A 22,340-nucleotide genomic window follows, 5' to 3' on the forward strand; every position below is an offset into this window, starting at 1 on the left:
GAACACTCTCAATGATTTCATTTAAATAAACGTATAACAAACATCACAAACCCATTATGACAAATGTCACATTTGGATTAGTCATTATTTAGTTCTTCAGTGATTCATTGATTAACTTCAGCGCTTGCTTGGTTTGATTATTGGGGAGTTACCTCCATCTGCATTATTGATTTGTTCATCTTATATTGTGTTTCATGAAAGAACAGATTTGTAATGGCATGAGGGTGAGTAAACAATGACAACATATTTTTGGTTGATTTATCCAATTTAGCTAAAAAATAATTCTGTTAAAAAAGGTTTTACTGCATAGAGTGACTTTTTAGCACCACGTAATATGAAATTGTGATTCTAGCCTTATGAAGATCGATCTGCTGTGTGAGTGTGTGTGTCCCATCTTGACTAAGGACTTTACAGGAATCCCCAATATGCTGCATTTGCAAATCCGAGGGTGCATTGCAGATGGCACTGACTGAAAAAGCAACTACTCGGAAAAATCCTGTGGTCGTAGTACTGGCATGCCACTGATACTTAACGTCACATTTGAGAACTGGGTATTGCGACACGTCAACAGTGGACATTACGTCATCGCTAGTAATCGTGAGTTAAACGTTGAGTGCTCGTCAGTGCGCCGCGTCCGTTGCGTCAGAGAGGAACAGCTGATCCTCGCGAGGACGTTTCTCAGCAAGACCACTGGCAACTCGAGCTCGCGACTCCGTCTGTATAAGGTAAAAGATGAAAACAGAATATTTAATTTATTGTTTTTAACTTTTAATGTGTTTAAACATACTTTAGCAATTAAAAAAATTAAGGTCTTTTTGACGCATGACATGTAACAAGTAACGGTAGCTCTTCAATAACATAGAAAGAGCCACGTCATTTAGCTCTTTTCTCACACTATAAACCTTGTTATCATATTATAATTCAGGCTATATTATATAGGGGAAAAAACACGTAGCCAGTGAGAATACAATATGACTACATGTGAATATTTTTTGTAATTATTATTTTTTTTTAATTATTTTTGCAATAAAGGTCTGTCTATATAAACTCAGATCAGTTTAAATTGGTTTTCATTCATTTTTGCTTAATTTAATTACAATTTATGGCAGAGTTGGCTGGGTGGGGCTGTGTGAATCTCTCATTCTCAGATCTTGGATGCATTCCTGACTCAACACACCAGACTGGGAGACATGTCTATTTTTGGACTCAAACTGCACACATTTAAAATCTTAACAATACTGTACACGTACACATGTCAGTGATGTTTTTTATTCTCCTTGTTTATGAAAAGCAAGATATTGAGTCTGTAGAGTCAGAGTGTAAAATTAATCATTCTTAAACAAGACTTTGCAGAACATTTGATATAAGTGTTCTGCTGTGGTTTTTCATAGTGCTGTAACAGCTCACATCATCTGGATGTCTTCTGCACACAGATTTGGCACTATAACAGGGAATAACCCATTTATCTGGTGGTTTGGTTTTGACTGCAGGTTCCTCCATTATTGAGAGTTCCCTGTTGCTTATTTTCTTGATTATGATGTAGTGAAAGAGAGCACAGTATAGCCTCAATGGGGTGTAGCCAAGAGTATCCTGTGTATGTGGCTTTACCTTAAGCTGCCAGGCCTGAGATATTTTTCCAGAAACATGCCATCCTTTAGGGAGTACACTAAAATAAGTTAATCTAAAACTGTGCTTCATATGGTAACATCTATATTAACCAGTATGATTAAAGTCACAAAATAGTATTTAACATCACAGAATCAACCCGAATACATTAGGTTACACCAATGAAACTAATTTTAGGGTTAGATCAAGTAGAAATGGCTGCTTAAAGGAATAGTTCACCCAAATTTAAAATTCTCTCATCATTTATTCACCCTTATGCCATCTCATATGTGTATGACTTTCTTTCTTCTACAGAACACAAATGAAGATTTTTAGAAGAATATCTCAGCTCTGTTGATCCATACAATGCAAGTGAATGGTGACCACAAGTTTGAAGCTCTAAAAAGCACATAAAGGGAGCATAAAAGTAATCCATAAGACTCCAGTGGTTAATTCCATGTGTTCAGAAGTGATATGATAGATGTGGGTGAGAAACAGAACAATATTTAAGTCCTTTTGTACTAGCAATCTGCACTTTCACTTTTACATTCTTCTTCTTTTGTTTTTGACAATTCATATTTGTCGTGCTTATCGCCACCTACTGGACAAGGAGGAGAATTTATAGTAAAAAGGACTTAAATATTGATCTGGTTCTCACCCACACTTATCATATCGCTTCTGTAAATATAGATTAAACCACTGGGGTTGTATGGATTACTTTTATGCTTTCTTTTTTGAGCTTCAAAATTTTGGACCATATTGACTTGCATTGTATGGACCTACAGAGCTGAAATATCCTTCAAAAAATCTCTTGTTTTTGTTCAGCAGAAAAAAAAGAAAGTCATACACATATGGGATGACATGAGAGTGAGTAAATGATGAGAGAATTTTCATTTTTGGGGGAACTACTCCTAAAAGGTAACAACTGTGTCTTTTTCAATAAATGCATGTAATAAAAAGTAACAGAAGTTTATTATCTTGAGTGTGGAAAATCACTTCATTGTGTAACATTTGTGGGATACCACTTTTTGCAGTGTAGGAATGTTTAGAATTAGGGAGACTGAGTTTGTTCTTTCAATATTTTTTACCTGTCAAAAAATTATATGGACGAGTATTTAGCCTGCAAAAAAGTGACTTAAATGTGGTTTGATTCAGTTACCTCATAAGCAGAGAATCCTGGATAATGAATCTACTTTCATAGTTCATTATATTAGGCAAATAAGAGAATTAAACATGAGTATTCTAAAAAAAAACAACAACAAAAATCAACAGCCCTTTTTCAAGAACTCCCAAAGTACATTTAATCATTTAAATACTAGCAAAGTTAAGATTAACAGGGTTCTTCTTAATTCCCTCTACAGGTTCAAGACTATAATTCCATTAACAACTGACTACTAATCAGACATGGGCAAGGTAAGCTAAAACTTCTACATTAATATGATTACTTGATTTATGTGATGGTGATGAACATGATTCATGCATTCAGTTTGATCAGGTATCTTGTGGCATTTGGTCATATAGCATAAAATAATAGCTGCAAAGACATAACGTCTGTCTCCTTTTACATGGTAACAGATCTCGTTTCCCATCTATTGTACTGCAGGGAGTGTAGGATGTCAGAGTTTTCTATATGGAATTTAAGAGGCTGATGATTACTCATTAAAAAATTGGGTAGTTTGAAAATAGTCAATGATGCTAGTAGACCTGAGATGATCTAGTCATCATGTTTAAAGACATCTGTGTTATAATTTTTTGGGGGAGTTTTAGTGTAGGGTTAGGTATTAGCAACAAACCCCTAACCCAAAGTTAATCTAGCATGAAACTCGTCCTATAAATGCGTGTAAAAATTCTCAATGACATGTCGATGCAATATACTTGATGATTCCTTGCCACTACACTAGGGGATACAATGTGTTTCTCTTAGCATTGTAAAGGTGTGTTTGGCTTTTCAGATGTTTGTTTGCTTAGGTCATTGTAGCTAGGGGTCTGTTGCTCAGGATGTGGAGGCCTACAGCTGCTGTGTTGAGCGATAGCTGCAGGACATGCCTTGAGCATGTGCAGAGAAGCATGCAGGGGAAGGACTCTGGCATTGTGCCCTTGTTAGAGCAAGGCAGAAAGAACAGCATTATGGGAATGAAGGGAAAGTAGGAATACTGAGAAATGTATAGAGGTGCTTTGGATCTGCACAGTCCTGTAGCATTTATGCCTTGTCAGATGTAGGGTCTGCAGCTCGTTAAAGGGAAATGATAGCCCTGCAGACTCAATAAGATTGAAAGTGTAAGGTTTTGTAGTCTCAGTTGCATACAAGCTCTCTCTCTCTCTCTCTCTCTCTCTCTCTCTCTCTCTCTCTCGTCTCTCTCTCTCTCTCTCTCTCTCTCTCTCTCACACACACACACACACACACACACACACACACACACACACACACACACACACATACTACCCCTTGCTGAGCATAACACACAACTGCAACATTGACAGGTGTCAGCTCTCCACTCTATAGTCCCATTGAGCCTCTGAGTTTGGACTAAAGCTCTTTCATACCCACAGGAGAATTTTTGTTCCACTAGAAAATAAGGGAGTGTCTGATTGTAGGTGTAATATTTCATTTTAATAACATATAAACACATACAGAATGTAGGCTGTCCCACCCAAGAGCAACTTTAAATCATTTTTTGAGTCCAATCAAATGGGAGTTACTGTAAATGTTATGGCTTGGAAATGATCTGTGGACATGAGTGTCTATAAAGAATTTTAGATATCTAATCTGGCTCAAATAATAAAAAAAACTTTGTCTGCAGGGAGACTGGCTTTTCTCTCCCTTGTGACAATGAGGGACGATTTTTGATTATTAATGCAGAGTGACTATTTGCACTAGATGTAAATAGCACCTGCCACACAGTGCGAATATTTGCACAAATATTCTGGTGGAAACACAAAAATGGAAGACAAACTGCATTTTAAAGTGTTGATGCAATTGTGTAGTATGCGCTTTTTGTTTTGTGCGGAAGTACCCAGGTTCGAGTCCCCCTTTTTGTCCCACTGTTTTTCCCATCCCGTTTCATGTCTCCACTCTTAATGTTTCCTTTAATGCTACTTATAATAATAAATAAAAAGGATTAAAAACGTTTCATTGCTTCTCAGTGATTTGGTCATTTTGAAGGTCGGGAGTTTGATAGTAAGGTTTGATCTGGGTAAATTTAACCATGCTTTTACTATAGTAATATTGTAGTAACCATGTTTATTTTGAGGAATCCATAGATTGAATGCAATTAACCATGGTTTTACTACAGTAATATCGTGTTAATATAGTAACCATGTTTAATTTTGTGGTTACTATGATTTTACTACAAAATACCATGGTGATATCATGGCTGCCATGGTAAATTTTTGTATGGAAAGGTTAGGGTTAGATTTAGGGATAGGGATTAGTATAGGGTGTCTGTGGGACTCCCAAGTATAGGATTCCCCTATACTGAATGTTAGTATTTAATTAGAAGTGTAAATAGCATCTGCCACTATTTGCACCGTGGGTGACCGCATTGAATATCTGGGATTTGTAATTTAAACCTTGAAATGATCTGAAATATTTATGATTTTGGTTTACAAACAAGAAGGGTCACTGAGTGAGGAAGGCAGCTGCTTTTATATCCTTGAGATTTTATTGGCAGGCCTAAATGAACAAGCTCCATCCGAACTAACATTTGGAACTTCATATAGATGTTGCATGAAAATGTCATTGTATTCACAAGTTATTTTTTGCAATTGTCCGATTTTGTGTATAAATTAAATTCGGACCCTTGAGGGAAACATACCTTGTTATTAATGACACCTGTGGCCATTAAGTGAACTCCAGCCAGCTACCTGTTGCTCGGGACACAAGCGAGCATCGGCCAAAACAATGACATAACGTACAAAGAGACTGAACGTGATTCACCGACCTCATGCCAACAGATGTGGTAGCATAATTAACATTACACATTATGATTGTTTTACTACAAACTTTGAGACTAAACTAAAACTTTTTATCAGCTAACACAGTATACTGATACACACATACAGCTACATACTACTGAACTATACCAGACAGTTTACTGCTGCACTGCACTTATGTTGCACTATTATGTTTTGTATGTCATATGTTGTATTATGAATAAGAAACCAACGTATTTGCTTAAATTTATCCTGTATACCTGACTTTTAGTATAAAAATTATTTGAAAGTTTGAAGCAAGGTAGCTTGTAATTTGTCAGCGTTAGCAGGCAAGATCAAGTTAGCTGAAATTACACCAATCAATCCTTATGGCACTATATTTCACATTCTTTGCAGTTATGTAAGATTATCTGTTCAATAAGAAGAACAGCAATTCAGGGTCAGTTTTGATCCCCAAAACTGAACGAAGGTCACTCCAGGAATCAAATGCCCTGCCGATGTTCACTCTAGTTTTCACTCGACCATGATCACGTTCCCACCTAGCCAGACGGGATTCAGTAGATCATTTTTATTTATTTTTTGGCTTACTCGGAGTGTAGGAGCTGGTGTTGTGCTGGATAGTGATGGGCATTCCCGCTCTTTTCAGTGAGCTGGTTCTTTTGGCTCCCAAACGGCTCTTTAAAAAAAAAAAAAAAAAAATGTTTCAAGTCAAACAGTTTGCGATAGTTTGACTAAAACTGGTGTTAAAACAACTCTAATTAAATTATTAAATGAAATCATACTCTAACTTACCCATAGTGTATTTAAAAATGCATTGGTGAAATGCATCAAAAATAATGCTATTAAACATTTGCATTTAAAGTATAACTTTTTATTGTATATAAACTAAGTGCATATAAATCTAACAATTCAAAATGAATACAGTCTGAACAACATAATAAGTTGGCTCCGCCCTCCCTCGTGCATCTTTGGTTCATTGGTTGACACTGCGTGTCTGATTGACAGGAACAACAGGTGAGGCTGTTTGTCTGAGCAGACAGTCAGAACGAATGTGTGTGCGCTTGAGCATTTAGGCCTATATTATTGTGTTTCTTTTTCTATTCATCTTTTGTTTAAACAAATCTTTTGTTTAATCATATCTTAATTTTGTAATATTTTTATAAATAGAGTCTGCTCTTCTGATATGTGTCCCAATGTTCACCTACAAGAGCCGGCTCTTAGAGCGACCCAACATTATAAACGTCATATCCTTTGGATTTTCCCAGCAAAAGCGACCCGGTCCCTTTGCATGAAAATCAGTCTACAGGCTTTAATAGGCAACTTAGTATGTCCAGGGAGGGTTCATTTTTTAGTTGCGTTACAAGCCATTCACACATTGGCAAAAAAAGACGAATGTTACATGAACATTTTTACATTGTGCACCTTTAAATTGTATATATATATATATATATATATATATATATATATAAAAAAATATTTAAGTGCTATGAAATCCTTTGTACAAAATATTCTTGCTTCCATTGGATCACACAAGATGCTCTGTGGAACATTGTCAAATTATGCTGGAATAACATCATCAGGTTTTACACTTGCAGAATCCATACCAGCTCGAGTGCTTTATTCAATTAAGCCTTTCACTAAAACAGTTTTGCTTTTAATATAACTTGTACTGAAATGTTTTGTATTATATTGTAAAATAGAAGCAAAACAGGTCTCAGAATTTTTTTGCTCTCTCTCGCTCTCTCTTAGGAATTTAGAGGTACAATCACAGATCAGCCTGACTTTGATTCAGACAGTGATGCAGAGGCCCTCTATAATGCCATGAAAGGCTTTGGTGAGTGTCAGGGTCTCCTCATCTACAGATGTTTGGTATGAAGCCAATGGCAACTGGGATATTCCACATGATCTCGTTATATCTTTGTCCGTTGTGTCACAGGAAGTAACAAGGAGGCCATCTTGGATCTGATTACCTCCCGCAGTAACGCTCAGAGGCAGGAGATACGCACTGCCTACAAATCACTCTATGGGAAGGTACTGGGACATCTATGATGCTCCTAAAATGGATTCAAGACTTTAAACAGCTATTGGGGAGAATCAAATAATTGCAATTGATATCTAACACATACAGCTTAAAAGTGCCCTTCACTCTTTAGGATTTAATTGATGATCTGAAGTATGAGCTGACAGGGAAGTTTGAACGTCTGATCATCGGTTTAATGAGAACTCCAGCCTATCATGATGCCAAAGAAATAAAGGATGCCATTAAGGTAAAGTATAAAAGAATCTAAATACTACATGTACGTGACCATCCAATTAAAACTTGCTGTGCCTTGCTGCTTGAAGAGCATGACTTGCTCAGTTATTCAAATGCATGGCTTGCACAAATAATTAGATTGTGAATAATTATGTGTTATTCTGGATTTCTGCTTTTTTATGTAAGTATATTGAATGATGATTATTTTTAATATATAACTAAATTTGGCTGTTCATATATAGGGCTCTATATGCATGACCACACTAGGTGCAGCACAGCACGCAATGACCGTGTGCAACCCATATCTCATTTCTGTGAGAGCGCTAATTCTAAGGACAATTTACTTGCCAGCACAAAGTGCTATCTGCGTTATCTGTGGGTGTATGCATGCAAACTGTGGGTGTACTGTATGCTAATGAAGTACCACAATATGCTATTTTCCTGAGAAAGAGGTAATCACTTTGGAAAACAACATCTGTTTACAGCGCAAAGTTTTAAACAAAGTTCCTGCATTTTGCGTGAAAACAAAAAATGGTCACTCGACCCACAGATTAACCTGGAAGGCCGATATTCACTATTAATACTAGACAGCCATGATTTGTGTGTCACTTGATCTATATGATTATTAATACATTCTCTTACATTCTCTATAATTTAACAGAGCATACTTCCAAATACTGACGAGAACCATATTTTCCTTGCATATAAAAGGAGTGTCACTGTCATAGAAATATGCCTGATAATATTCAACAAGGATGCAGTTAATGCACAAAACAGCACAAGTCCATATTTCTATTCTTCTAATTCATTGCATACAGTTGTCATGGACTCCAGTTCCGCAATCCACCCCGCTTCTTCCAGTTCCCGCACTCGTTCCCAATCACCCGAATATTAGTTTCACCTACACTGTTTTGTTCTCTATTTATACCCTGCCTGTTCACTTGGTTTTTGTTGGTTATTTCATGAATGTTATCCTGCTTTACTAGCTCCTGTAAAACTCTAGTAGTTTATCCGTCCGTACAAGTTTTTTCCCCTGCCCTGCTCCGCCTGTTTGTTTATTGACCTGATCTCCTGGCTTTGACCTGTATTCTATATACGCTTTTCTGGATTTGCCCTCTGTGTTTTTGGAAGTTTGTCATTAAACCATTTCTGCATTTGAATCCATCTCATCCTGTTTTCGTCACAACAGTCCAGTTCATACTACCAACTTCTGAATGTGCTGTCTTGGCTTATATTTCTGGTGTTTGAATGGACTATATAATAGTATGCAGATGGTTCAATAACCGGAGAAGAACCTCCGAATTAAATCGTACTTGACCCGGCTCATTAGCGCTTTGTGCATGCAATTTCACCAAACCTACTTGTGCCTAGACAGCACATGCTTGCACAGAAATACCAAAACTTAATGGCCATACCCACTGATTTTGCGCGTACAGTATTTCGCATTGCATTGCACTTAGTGCTTTTACAATAGGGCCCATGATGTGTACTTAGATTTAGACATCCATCATACAGGGAAAAGAACAGAATTGTGTATTTCTGACTACTTCACCAAAACATCAGTCATTTCAAGACCAATTACAATATCGGTTGACATAAATACTGTAATTTCTTAGTTTTATTTACTGCATGTTTTTTCCCCTGTGAATCTGTTTTGCAATTGCTATCATTAGGATTTGGTAAGTGATGATTTTCCTTAACTATTGTAAATAATGAGGTCAAGCTAACTCTTAAAATATTTACCATTTAATGATTTTTTTTTCATGACTATGAATCACAAAGAACTAAATTTTAAGAACCTACATGAAATGTCTGATGCTCCCTTTGAAAAGTTGAACAAATATTGAATTATTTTCATGTAGTAACTACTTTAACTCTCATTTAAGTGAACACTTCAGTTTATTGTACATTTTATTTACTAAAATGCTTTAATATTACCATAACAAGCTTCATGGTTTGAGAAACATTTCAATAATTATATTAACACTATCCTATGATAAAATAATGTATTTTTAGCAACATACAGTCCACTTTAATTTCTCTCTTCAGCAACTTCACTCATTTCCCTCTAGATAATTATACTGGCATCTTGTATAATATGATATATCTTCAAAATAATGAGATTAAAGTTGTGCTTTGAACAAAATAATTGACTATGCTTTCTTCCTGTATTTTAAAGGGAGAAGGAACAGATGAAAAATGCTTGATTGAAATTCTTGCCTCAAGAACCAATGAGCAGATTCATAACCTGGTGGCAGCATACAGAGATGGTGAGTTTTATTTACTGTACCAAAGGCAAAAAGAGAAAAAAATATTCTTCTGAACTGTGCAGTCAAAGCCAGACCATGTGATTGTTTGTTCACAGCATATGACAGGGAGCTTGAAGAGGATGTTATAGCGGACACATCTGGACATTTTAAGAAGATGCTGGTTGTTTTGCTTCAGGTCAGTGAAACCTGTGATGATCTGTTTATTTACAATAATGCAGTATGTCAAAAATGCAGCTCATGTTTTAAGCGTTTATGCTCTCAAACCCTTTCTGGTGTGTTATTTTTCTTGCTTTGCTTTTTAACTGAGGAATGGTTAGTATCCTCGGTTGTTCATATTCTCCTTTGTACTTTCACCTGAATTTCATACTGAGTATGCATTTCAGTATGCATACTTTGCATTCTGAGCCAATGATTTTACAATAAAAGGATGTGATGACTGCAATGCCTTTATTATGGTGGTCCATACTGTGTTTAATGTTGATGATTATGGGGTTTCTTAGGGGACCAGAGAGGAAGATGATGTTGTTAGTGAAGACCTTGTGGAGCAAGATGCTCAGGTGAGCATGATCAAGTGTGTAGCTGATATTAGGCTTCTTGTCCTGACCTTCATTTAGTCTAATCAGAAAATAGAAGACCTAGGTTTAAGGTACTCTATTTGGGACAGTACACATTTATTCATAATCATGTGTGTAAAGAGTAATGCATGTGAAAAGTTGTTTATGAAGTTAAATGATTTACCCCTACATTCTGAATGTATGGAATACCATATATTTGTGCGCACACCATGCGATTTAACAAGTGTGCTTCTGACCTCTTGACTTGGAAATAGTTCTTAAAAGAATGTGTGTGTGTGTGTGTGTGTGTGTGTGTGTGTGTGTGTGTGTACTCTCACTTTAGGACCTGTATGAAGCAGGGGAGGCACAATGGGGCACAGACGAGGCCAAATTCATCATGTTGCTGGGAAACCGTAGTGTGACACATTTGCATTTGGGTATGAGAACCGCAGTCACACACTGGACACACTGGACACAGACATTTCTGCTGACTACACCCCTCCCCCACTTTACACATTCACTTGTCTGTGTCTCTAACACTCCTCACCACACCACCATCAGTGCACTGACTTGAATCACCTGAGAGAGTGTTTCTAATGCAAAAAGAAAAAAAAAAGAGAATTCATTGACCTAATCTTTGAGTCATTAAGCAAATGTACCATTTTGTAATATTATGATTGCATATAAGAATTATCCCATAATTTACTCACCCTCAAGCCATCCTAGGTGTATATGACTTTCTTCTTGCAGCCAAACATATTAAAAAATATCCTGGCTTTTCCAAGTTGTATAATGGGAGTATATGGTACCTTAGATTCTGAAGCCCAAAAAAGCGCATCCATCCATCCATCATAAAAGTAATCCAGGGGTTTAATAAAGGCCTTCTGAAGCAAAGTGATGCATTTTTGTAAGAAAAATATCCATATTTATAACTTTATTAACTATAATCTCTGGCTTCCGGTAACAGCCGTCAAGAAAGTCGAGTTCTGGTGTATGACGTAGGTGTAGCGTAAGCTCCGGTGAGAAGTGATGAACGCAGAAGCGCAGAGGATAGAGCAAAACAAAATGCTGGTCATGAGTTAGAAGACAACAACGAGGATTTTTAAAGAAAAATGTCAGAGGATTTCGATATAATTGAAGAGGAGATTCAGTTTTTTGCCCAGCCCTATTTGTTTGAACCGGAGTACACCAACCAGGAACTCCGGGAGATGGTGGAGGCTAGAGCAGCAGCACAAACAAAAGAATCTGGTAGATGGAGAGTACGGGAGATGTGGTGATGCTCATGCAGGAAATGCAAAGTAATACCAAAAATAGAATTTAATGACTCAAATACTAAGAGTGTTTGCTGCCATGAATGGACGATTGGAATGACTGGATTGATGCACGAATGCACCATTTTAAGACTAATACAAATCTACAGTATAGCTAAAACAACTCACTTATTTTCGCAGTTTTCCTTTGCTGTAAACAACACGCACTTCTGCGTTCGTCACTTCTCAACAGAGCTTACGCTACACCTACGTCATACACCAGAATTCGACACTCTTGTGAATGCGTGGACAGCTGTTACCAGAAGCCAGAGATTATAGTTAATAAAGTTAGAAATATGGATATTTTTCTTACAAAAACAGATCGCTTCGCTTCAGAAGGCCTTTATTTACCCGCTGGAGCCGTATTAATTACTTTTATGGGATGGATGCGCTATGGGCTTCAGAATCTAAGGTACCATATACTCCCATTATAAAGCTTGGAAGAGCAGGATATTTTTTTATATAACTCTGATTGTGTTTGGCTGAAAGAAGAAAGTCATATACACCTAGGATGGCTTGAGGGTGAGTAAATTATGGGATAATTATGATTTTTGGGTGAACTGACCCTTTAGTTACGATTAAGGTTGAGATTTTTTGTAATATCAAGATTATGTGATATGTTACATGGATTAATGCTGTAAGATTTAACAGAACAATAGATAATTGTGTTTTTATTATGTGTTATCTAGTATTTGATGAATACCAAAAAATTGCAGAGAAATCCATTGAAGACAGTATTAAAAGCGAGCTATCTGGAGATTTTGAAAGATTGATGCTGGCAGTTGGTAAGCTTTGGGCCCCATGATGTGATAAAAAATAATTGAAACTATGCATGACCTTCTTTAAGATCTGCTCCCTTGTTTACATCCCTCAGTTCAGTGCATCAGGAGTAAGCCCATGTTCTTCGCCAAGCGTCTTTACAAGTCCATGAAGGTAGAAACTGCTGTAATGTTACCTGTTATGAATCCTGGTGAAGTGAAAGTGTATTGCTTAAGGTGGTTATCAATGCTTTCAGTGCTTCTGTCTTTGTCTCGCATCTCTCTGCAGGGTCTGGGCACTGCTGACAACACTCTTATCCGCATTATGGTGTCTCGCGCTGAGATTGACATGCTGGATATCAGAGAGTGCTTTAGGCTGTGTTATGAGAAATCTCTGTACAATATGATTCAGGTAGTGCATATACACAGACATAAGGAATACAGAATACACACTTTCTTCCCCTCCATATGACAAATGTTCCTTCATTATGCTTGCATGATTGTTATATTTATTGCATCATGCTACATAACGTACACAATATAATAAATAATTGCACAACTATATAATTTCATATAAATTCATTTAGGGTTTTCTCCTTGAAATGGTGTCTTTCACAAACTTGTCATTTGTTTCACATATTAAATGTTGTTAATATACAATATATGGTAGGTGCATACTCAATGGATTATATTTTAAATGTTACACACAGTTTGTATAGAGACATTTAGCGGACAACATCTTAATAAAATTATATTACAGATACAGTAAATAGAAATAGACCTGCATCATGAAATAATTCAATATATCATATAGGCTGTTGATTTAACCTGTTAATTCAGTGTGTTTTATTATATAAAAATAATATATATATTCAAATAATTTACTTAATTTATTATTTAGGCCAGAGATAGCCTTATGTTCAATGATATGGAAATAAAACAAACATTATTTGACTTCTAAAGATATTTTTTAGTTTGTCTAAATCAATTTTTTTACTCATCTGCCATAGCAATGTAATGAATTGTAGCCCATTAATCATATATATTATATTTATAATTTTTATTGATTATTAAATATTGAATTATCCTTATTTTGGGGATTTCTCAGCAAATATTCATACTGAACATGCGATTAATTGCGATTAATTTGACTAATCAACATATCATGTAATAATTAGATTAGAATTTTAATCGAAGGACAGCTCTAATGTCATGAAATGTGGCAATCACTTAATAAAAATACTATAAAATGTGAGCATAAATAAATAAATTTCACGGTTTATATTTTATGCTCAAATTTCATTGTATTTTTTTTTTTTATTGCAACATTCCATGTTGTATTTCATTATTTCATGATATATTCATGATATGTGTTGTGTGTGTTTGTAAATAAACATTTATACTATCTTCTGCTCCTCTGTGTGAACCCAACAGGATGACACGTCTGGGGATTACAAACGCACCCTGCTGAAGCTGTGTGGAGGAGATGATGAGTAAGCCCTTTTCCTTTAGATTTAGTGTTTAGCTAAGGACTTTTACATCTGCTGCAATAACTTTGAAGAGTCAGTCGAGGGAGACATTGGACCATCAACGTGTTTACATTACAGTGTCCCAAATTATGTCCCAATTTCCAAATGTTAAGACATGAGTCTCTTTCTATGTACTTATCATATTCTTTCATACTTATATATTATATTATAGATTTCTTGATAAACATGGGTGAGATAAAATCTTTACTCTTAGTGTTTGGATACATTTCAGTGAGACTGAGGACAGGGCCAAAGAGTTTAAAAAATGTAAACGATTTTTGGTTTGTCAAGTCCTCAATCTGTACATTGTTATTTTATCAGCACAAAAGGTTAAATATCTGTTTGTTTCTCAGTGTTGCAGGGGAGTTCTTCCCTGAGGCTGCACAAATTGCCTACAAGATGTGGGAAATCAGTTCCATGACCAAAGTCCAGGTTAGAGTCACCCACACTCTCTCAGCGGCATGCATCATATTACCCTCTAATGATCCCCTCCTGCCTCTGGCCAAGCAAGAGCCTATAACTATGTCATACACACTGAGAGCACAGCAGAGCTTTTGTCTGTGCACACATAGCATCCAAATGCCACTCATTTGATAATCATAGTCTTGATTTTCTGCTACTTCCTATGACATTTATCTAGTTACTCACAAAAAGTGCTCATCTTTTTACCAAAGACATTGTACTGAAACTGGGTTATTGTGTGTAGACTCTGTATATATATAAAGACTCTGTATATATATATCAAGACTCTGTATATATATATCATTGTACTCATACTTTAACTCTGTTAACAATATTGGAATAATTGTGTTTCTGTCATCAGTTAAGGGGAACTATACAACCATATCCAGATTTTGACCCTGCGAGTGATGCCCAAGCTCTGAGAAAAGCAATGAAGGGTTTTGGTACGTAACAACAGTATTTTAACTTAGTTTGAGTGAATTTGGTTCTGTCACTAAGACTTATAAACCTTTATTTCCTGGGATTTTCAGGCACTGATGAAGACACAATTATTGACATTGTGACACAAAGGAGCAATGCACAGAGACAAGAGATCAGAAACGTTTTCAAATCTCTTTTAGGACGGGTAAGACTCTGTCTTTAACTATGTTAGGCCAGATCTTCTTTTAATGTTCCCAGCGTTACTCATAATAATTGCATTTTTACTAGAATTCCAATTACAGAGCCTTATAATGAATTGTACTAGTAAGAATTCCTATTAGCGTGCACTCTAGTTTAATTTTTACTAGTAAAAATTATAAAAATGAAAATAAAAATGTTTTTTATTACAGACCTCTACAATTGAATTTTCACTAGTAAGAATTTCAACTAGTGAGCCCTACAATTTAAACGTTTCTAGTAAGAATTCTAATATGAGTGTTTTGTAATTGAATTTTTACTTGTAAGAATTCCAGATAGCGAGCTCTATAACTGAATATTTACTTGTCACTTTTCCATTCACTCCCATTCATTTTTAATTACAGAACTCTACAGTAGAATTTTTTAACTTGAGAGCTCTACTGTAGAATTCTTACTAGTAAATATTGCATTAAAGATACATTTTAATTACAGAGCTCTGTAATTTAATTACTAGTATTCATACTGGTTTTGTCCCAATGACCACAACTGACACATCAAACATACAGTAAAGCTGTATTAAATGTGCATGTGGTAAAAGCATGTTTCTAATGTGTGAAATTATTTTTGGACAGAATCTCATGGCTGACCTCAAATCAGAACTGTCCAAAAACCTTGAAAGGCTCATCCTGGGCCTGATGATGACGCCAGCAGAGTTTGATGCCAAAATGATGAAGAAAGCCATTGAGGTAAACATGCAGATTTATGACAGCATGGCAGAGATTTGTATTGATAAACCAAAAGCTTAATTGAGTCATTAAAAGCTGTGAGGTATAATTAAAATAACAGACTGACCTGCTTCTTTTATTCAACCTCTGTGTTTATTTGTTCACTGGGGGGCAGTGACCTGCCCAAATTAGAACAGAGGTGATGATCACTACTGTACGTGGACTGTTTGCTTTCGTTTTGCTTCGATGTTGAATAAAGATCAATGATCGCAACAACGATTGAGATATATTAATTTGAGAAAAGCTTTTGAAACAAATGTATACAGTATGAATATACTGTATATTATGTGTATTACTTCTGTCCACGTATGTGATTAATAGCAATATTTATGCATAAATGTATTTTCTATTTTTTAAAGGGCACAGGTACAGATGAACATGCATTGATTGAGATCTTGGTCACTAGGAGCAACCAGGAGATTCAGGACATGTGTTCTGCCTATCAGAATGGTAAATAAACCTATGTCTGTTTCATAGCAAAATTGTGTACAGGAGGTGGCGCCATTTGTCTCTGTAATGGTGCATTAATATAAATTAGAATATGAAGAGTAGGTTTTTACACATCGCCTGTACATCACTTTATGTCTACCCATGTGTCTTTGTGTATTTTCCCCTACACAGCCTTCAAAAACAGTTTAGAGGATGCTATCGCATCAGACACATCTGGACATTTCAAACGGATTCTGATCTCCCTGGCACAGGTACTATAAACACTGGCTCACAGTTTACACATTGGGACTTATGAACACATTTTTCACCAAATGACATTGGTATTTATCAGGGAGCTCGTGAAGAAGCACCTGCAGACATGGGCAGGGCCTTGGAAGATGCCCAAGTAAGTTTAAAATAGCATACTATGTAAACTGTCATTTGTTTACCAAGTACAATGTTACTGTAATAGCAGTGTATTAGGTATTAGGTAGATGCATTAGGTAGATGGGATTAAATTAATATGTTTTTCTCCTATGATAGGCATTGGCAGATGCCTGCAATGCAGACTCGGGTGACATGGAAGACAAGTTCATGAGTATTCTGTGCACAAGGAGTTTCCCTCACCTGAGGAAAGGTAATGCTAACACATGTTTGCTATTGTTATTGTGCTAATACATGTTTTCATGAACTCTCCAGCCAACATTCGTTCTATCCCTTCCAGTGTTTCAGGAATTTGTCAGATGCAGCAACAAGGACATTGAACAGATCATAAAGAAGGAAATGTCAGGAGATGTTAAAAATGCCATGTTTGCTATTGGTAAGAGCTGTTTACTTTTTCAGCACAATGGCCAAGCATCTGGAAAACACATTTCATTTATATGGGTCATTCCTGCAATTCTGTTAAATGAAAGTGCCCAGTACAAACTGATATATAACAATTACTTTTATTGGATTAAAATGTTTAAAAGGCTTGATGAAAAGAATAAAGACATAATTTATAATGTTACACACTGTTGTGTGCCTGAAAGCTAAATTTTTAATTATTTAAATAATTTTCAATGATTGCTGTAGTGTAATTTCCTCATGTCCACAAAGTTGCATGTTAACCATCTTTGATAAAAATAAGTGCTAAATCATCGGATTTCAAGCGAGACTTACGATAAGAGTTAAATGTAGGAAAGTCTTTCAAATGTTTTGCTGTCAGCCTGATCATACTGTGAATTTGGTGACAGAAGGTCAAAAGTTCTGCTGCTGAAATTGGTGCTTACTGAAATTTGAATCACTGCCCCCAGTGGCCGAAGCTGAAAGTGTTGTTGAATGAACAACATATACAGGTGAAATGGCCACAGAGTGGTGCCAAAAGTGAGTTTTATTTTTAGTTGTAAATGATGTAATACAGTGAACAGTAACAAATATTTTATTAACCAAACGCCCAAACCCCAACCCTAAACCTAACCATCAGTGGATTAAAGAATTGTAATCTTAGAGGAAAAATGTTATGTGAACATACTGGTTTCCACGGGCCCAGAACCTAAGTCTCGGAAGTTCTATACATGCTAATTGAAATTATTTCACAGTTTAAATTATGCAAATGTATCTGATAGGGCATAGCCCTCGATTTCAGTGTACATCAACTTTTGAAGGAACATGTTGATTTCCTGTGCTATCATGTTGGTGCTATTCCCATCTGTGAGTAGAACCTGCTGCTCTGCGTATCCTTCCGAAGGAACCCAAACTTAGGAAAGATTGGTTGAAGTATTTTTAGCAAGAGCCCTGGTCATCTAACAGTTTGTGCAGCACATTTCAGTGCAGTTTTATGAACTTGTCACAAAGTAATGCAGTTAATCATTTCAGTTGAGAATAGGGCATTTACATATAAATCTTAAAGGCACAGCAGCATAAATAGACCTGTTTAAATCTAAGGGTCAGAGAGAGAGAGAGACAGAGAGTATAAACAGTCTTTAAAATGCTAAAGTATAGCTTTTTTGGTGGAAAGGATTTAAGATTACAACTAGATACAATGATAAATAAAATGCATGTTATGACACTTATACTAACTACATCAGTAAGCACTAAAAATTTCTGATCATATGTTTTTGTATACTGTACTGTATGTGTTTTGTTGTGGGGAAAAATAAGACATGACACTGAAGTGATCATATGTGTCCAGTCTTTGAAAAATAACTATTACATGTTCATATTTCCCAGTGCGGAGCGTGAAGAATCAGCCCTCTTATTTTGCTGACCGATTGTACAAAGCCATTAAGGTACGACTTTCCTCTGCACCTACACCAGGTTCTGAGCAGTACGGCAATTTAGGCCAAAATGACATCATTCAGCTTTTATAAGAGTGATGAATTAATTTAGAGTCATTGACTAAGAACAAGCTCTAGTGAGTAAGTCCCCTGAAACATTTTTTGTGTGTTAATTTTGTGGGTCAAAAGCACTTATGTAAGGCAACAGTCATGTTGAATTCATTTGATGTCAATGTGTCTGCTGTTGAGGCTCCATGGAAGGTTCTCAGGCTTGATTATGAGTCACAGGCCTCTGCATTATTGCTGATGCTCTGCTTTGTTCAGATCAGCGTCAGACTGAAGTTTTCTAAGTCCTGTGACTTTCCCTGCAGGGTCTGGGAACAGACGACAGGGCTCTCATCCGTATCATGGTGTCCCGCTCTGAGGTTGACCTCTTCAACATACGCAAAGAGTTAAAGGAGACCCATGACACCTCTTTGCATGAATTCATCCAGGTAGAAACCCTAGTTGTAAGTTGTGTGCTCCTTGTCTACATAATGCATGCCATTGTGTGTGTGCATGACGTGACTGAAAATGTGTTAATTTATAAGAGAGTTGTGTAGATATTGTGTTTTGTTTTACTTTAGGCATTGCACATCCTCTTTTGGTTAAGTCAAGGGGGGGAACAAAGTGTTTTACAGGTTCCTGCGGTGTACTCGCTCGACTCAGCTGTTTAGGAATTTCCCCTGCATGCTTGACTTCCTCTCTATATGCTGAACTGATTGGTAGAAAGTGTGGAGACAGGAAGTATTAAATAACAGGTCTATACTAGCTCTGTTGTCAAAACTCCCTTCAAAGATCAATAATAGCACTCAATAATAACTAATGATATATTTGTTGTGTTAGTATGCAAATAAACCAACCAAATCAAGATTTATTTATTTTGTATTTATTCGATTTTTTTAATAAAAATGATACTCCTTTTAAATCAAAGGAGACAGCAGCATTTATTTTTATATGGTGTTTGGAAGTTGTTTTGACATCTGATAATTATAATGATAGATGCTACTAACTTGAGCATGCTGAGAGTAAGTTTGTGTGTTTTACTTAGATTTTTGGGTTGGATTTATTGTTTTGTAGGACTACAGGGTTTATTTCCATTCAAATTTACTTTAGGCTTTGAAGGAAGGAAAATAACCTGTTGATCTCAATGCACATACAGTTATTATGAAAGTTTAAATGAAACTCTCTATAATTACATAATGCTGTACATTTCAAAACAGCTTAATAGCATTATGCAATGCAACTATCACTGGTATGACCGTGTTTCATGTTCCCGAGGCATTGGGTGTGTTTTGATGCTTTTGTCAAAAAGGTGTAGTGTGTAATTACTGTGCCAATACTGTGACAGTATCTACCGGTTGAGCCAATGTTGCAGTGTTGGGCTGGTCAGGATGCTCAAGCATACAGTCACAATTTTTACATTTCCATGAGGAATCATCTTGAATTGTCTCTGCATATTAAAAGTGCACTCAGTCATTTTTTTCCTCTAAAAACAAATTCCTCTTTAAGAAATTAATTGTTTTAAAATATATGTATAAAATCATGAGCATTCACATGAGATGAAGACTCCAGTCCTATCAGTAGCCTTATAAAAACAGTCTAAATCTACATGGAGAGGATCCCCTCAAGGGGGCAGCCATAATGAAATCACATGACCAGCCAAATGCTACTCGCTTAATCTGAGTAACCACCTTATTTTTGGACACTTTTTCTCACGGATTAAAGTAATCAAGGCTGACTGTGAATAGGGAATTTCTACAATGGCATCGGTAACTGAAAACTCATGCATTTGAATGATGCTGCATCCACGCCACTAGGTGTCAGTGTAAGTTCAAGACGACATACATAAAAATATTACTGAGTGCACCTTTAAGCAAGGCTAGGAGAATGTATTTTAACATCAAAAGGTCCCACTTTAAATTAGGTACATTTAACTACTATGCACTAACATTAAAATACACACAATACAAGTTAAATATTTAACATGTAACTGCATGTTGTTCTGCAGAATTCTAACAAGATTCACATTTGCTGCTACTAAGGTTGAGGTAATGTACGGGTAGGTTTATGGGTTGGGTTAGGCGTAAGATTAAAGGTGTGACTGTAGATGTAATTAAATGCTGGTACTTTAAATGTACATACAATTCAAAATCACGTATGCACATAACAAGTACATTATATAAAATGCTTAAGTACATAGTAGTTAAAGACACCTAATATAAAGTGGGACCTCATCTAAAAAATGACACACTTTACCTGCAACTATGGTTCGTATGTTTTTCATGTGTTGATTGTGCTCTCTCTCAGGGCGACACATCAGGAGACTATCGGAAAACACTTCTCACACTCTGCGGAGGGGAGGACTAGAACATTTTCCTGTTGTCCTGGTTAAGGATATTGATGCCTAGCAACCAGTGGGCTGTGTTCCAGTTCTTTGTTTGTGAGGTGCTTGTCAATATACAGCCTATGTGCCCTCTTACCACCATGCCTATGTCAAAGCTAGTGATGACCTACTATGCCACACCTTGTTCCAGTGTTCCATTTTCTGCAATTATGCACGATATGTAAACATTGTATTTTTTTTTTTTTTTTTACAGTTAAAGGACTAAGCACTTACTAATAGTGCTTTCTTTGTAATCCAGCCATACAGTGATCAAATAGATCACCCCAGAAATAAAGGAAATGACCCAGTTTGAGTTTGTGTTCTTAAACGAAGAGCAATATTGTTATTTTGTTGTTAGGCAATGTTGCTTTAAATCTAACAGAAAACACAGTAATTCTGCAGTCCAGTGGCTCAAAATCATCTTATTTTTACTTTTTTTTTCATCTTATTTTTTCACATCCTTGTTTTATTCATTACTGGTCCAGAAAGCTGATTAACCCAGATCAGTCATTAACTCTATTTACAATACGGACACACAAAGGAAATTCCCTCCTGTTGAAATATGTGATTCTGTTCTAAATAGGAAATATCTGGTTATACATTTCAGATGGCAAATGTGATATTTGATGATCTTTAGATAATTCGTTTTTTTTTTCATCCAAATCCAATTTTTATCTGCATTACAGATAATATTTTTTCCAAAAACTATGACTGTCCTGAGAATATTGCTTTTATTGGATTGGTTCACTCCTTATACCTTAAAGGGATAGTTTACCCAAAAATGATGTAAACTTTTTTCCAAACGATGTCTCTTTTTACGTTCTATGGAAGAAAGAATGTCATATGGTTTGGAACAACATAAATGTGAGTAATTGATGACAGAATTTTCATTTTTGGTTGAACTAAAACTTTGATTACTGTCACACCATGTTCAGTTCTTATTTTATTGAATTTCAGCAAATTTTTGTTCTCTTGTGATTCACACTAGTTCCAAGAGATGTTTCCCAGTTAGCAGACAGCAACGGTATTGTCATCTGCTGATTTCTGGGTGTGTGTAGAGGCATTGATAAGTCTTTTTCTGTATAACAGCCTCCTCTGTCAAACTGAGCCTTCAAACCATCAATTCATTATATTCTTTTCTGCAGCTATA

The 22,340-nt window shown here is 36.1% G+C and overlaps 1 protein-coding gene across 2 annotated transcripts; it reads left to right on the forward strand.

Annotated features, from left to right (window-relative positions):
- Nucleotides 1–450: 450 nt before the first annotated feature.
- On the forward strand, nucleotides 451–21,262 carry LOC127617292 (annexin A6-like). Of its 2 annotated transcripts, none has more exons than XM_052089247.1 (25): nucleotides 451–725; nucleotides 2,967–3,018; nucleotides 7,288–7,372; nucleotides 7,475–7,569; nucleotides 7,692–7,805; nucleotides 9,972–10,062; nucleotides 10,158–10,237; nucleotides 10,563–10,619; nucleotides 10,960–11,053; nucleotides 12,616–12,711; nucleotides 12,801–12,859; nucleotides 12,974–13,096; nucleotides 14,119–14,177; nucleotides 14,567–14,645; nucleotides 15,037–15,118; nucleotides 15,206–15,300; nucleotides 15,926–16,039; nucleotides 16,438–16,528; nucleotides 16,700–16,779; nucleotides 16,860–16,913; nucleotides 17,051–17,144; nucleotides 17,232–17,327; nucleotides 18,719–18,777; nucleotides 19,137–19,259; nucleotides 21,115–21,262. In XM_052089247.1, the coding sequence occupies exons 2-25, from the start codon at nucleotides 3,010–3,012 to the stop codon at nucleotides 21,172–21,174; spliced, it is 1,989 nt and encodes a 662-aa protein (XP_051945207.1). In that variant the 5' UTR covers nucleotides 451–725; nucleotides 2,967–3,009; the 3' UTR covers nucleotides 21,175–21,262. The 2 variants fall into 2 exon arrangements, with proteins under 2 accessions (XP_051945207.1, XP_051945206.1); XM_052089246.1 differs by having other exon boundaries at nucleotides 19,137–19,274; nucleotides 21,115–21,256.
- Nucleotides 21,263–22,340: the final 1,078 nt, after the last annotated feature.

Source organism: Xyrauchen texanus, chromosome 23 (genome assembly GCF_025860055.1).
Source record: "Xyrauchen texanus isolate HMW12.3.18 chromosome 23, RBS_HiC_50CHRs, whole genome shotgun sequence".
Taxonomy (NCBI): Eukaryota; Metazoa; Chordata; class Actinopteri; order Cypriniformes; family Catostomidae; genus Xyrauchen; species Xyrauchen texanus.

Bases quoted from the DNA above. Each gene is read 5' to 3' on its own strand.
- LOC127617292 (XM_052089246.1), top strand. The intron at 7,806-9,971 runs GTAAAGTATAAA...TGTATTTTAAAG, and splicing joins AAATAAAGGATGCCATTAAG to GGAGAAGGAACAGATGAAAA. The intron at 14,178-14,566 runs GTAAGCCCTTTT...TTTGTTTCTCAG, and splicing joins CTGTGTGGAGGAGATGATGA to TGTTGCAGGGGAGTTCTTCC.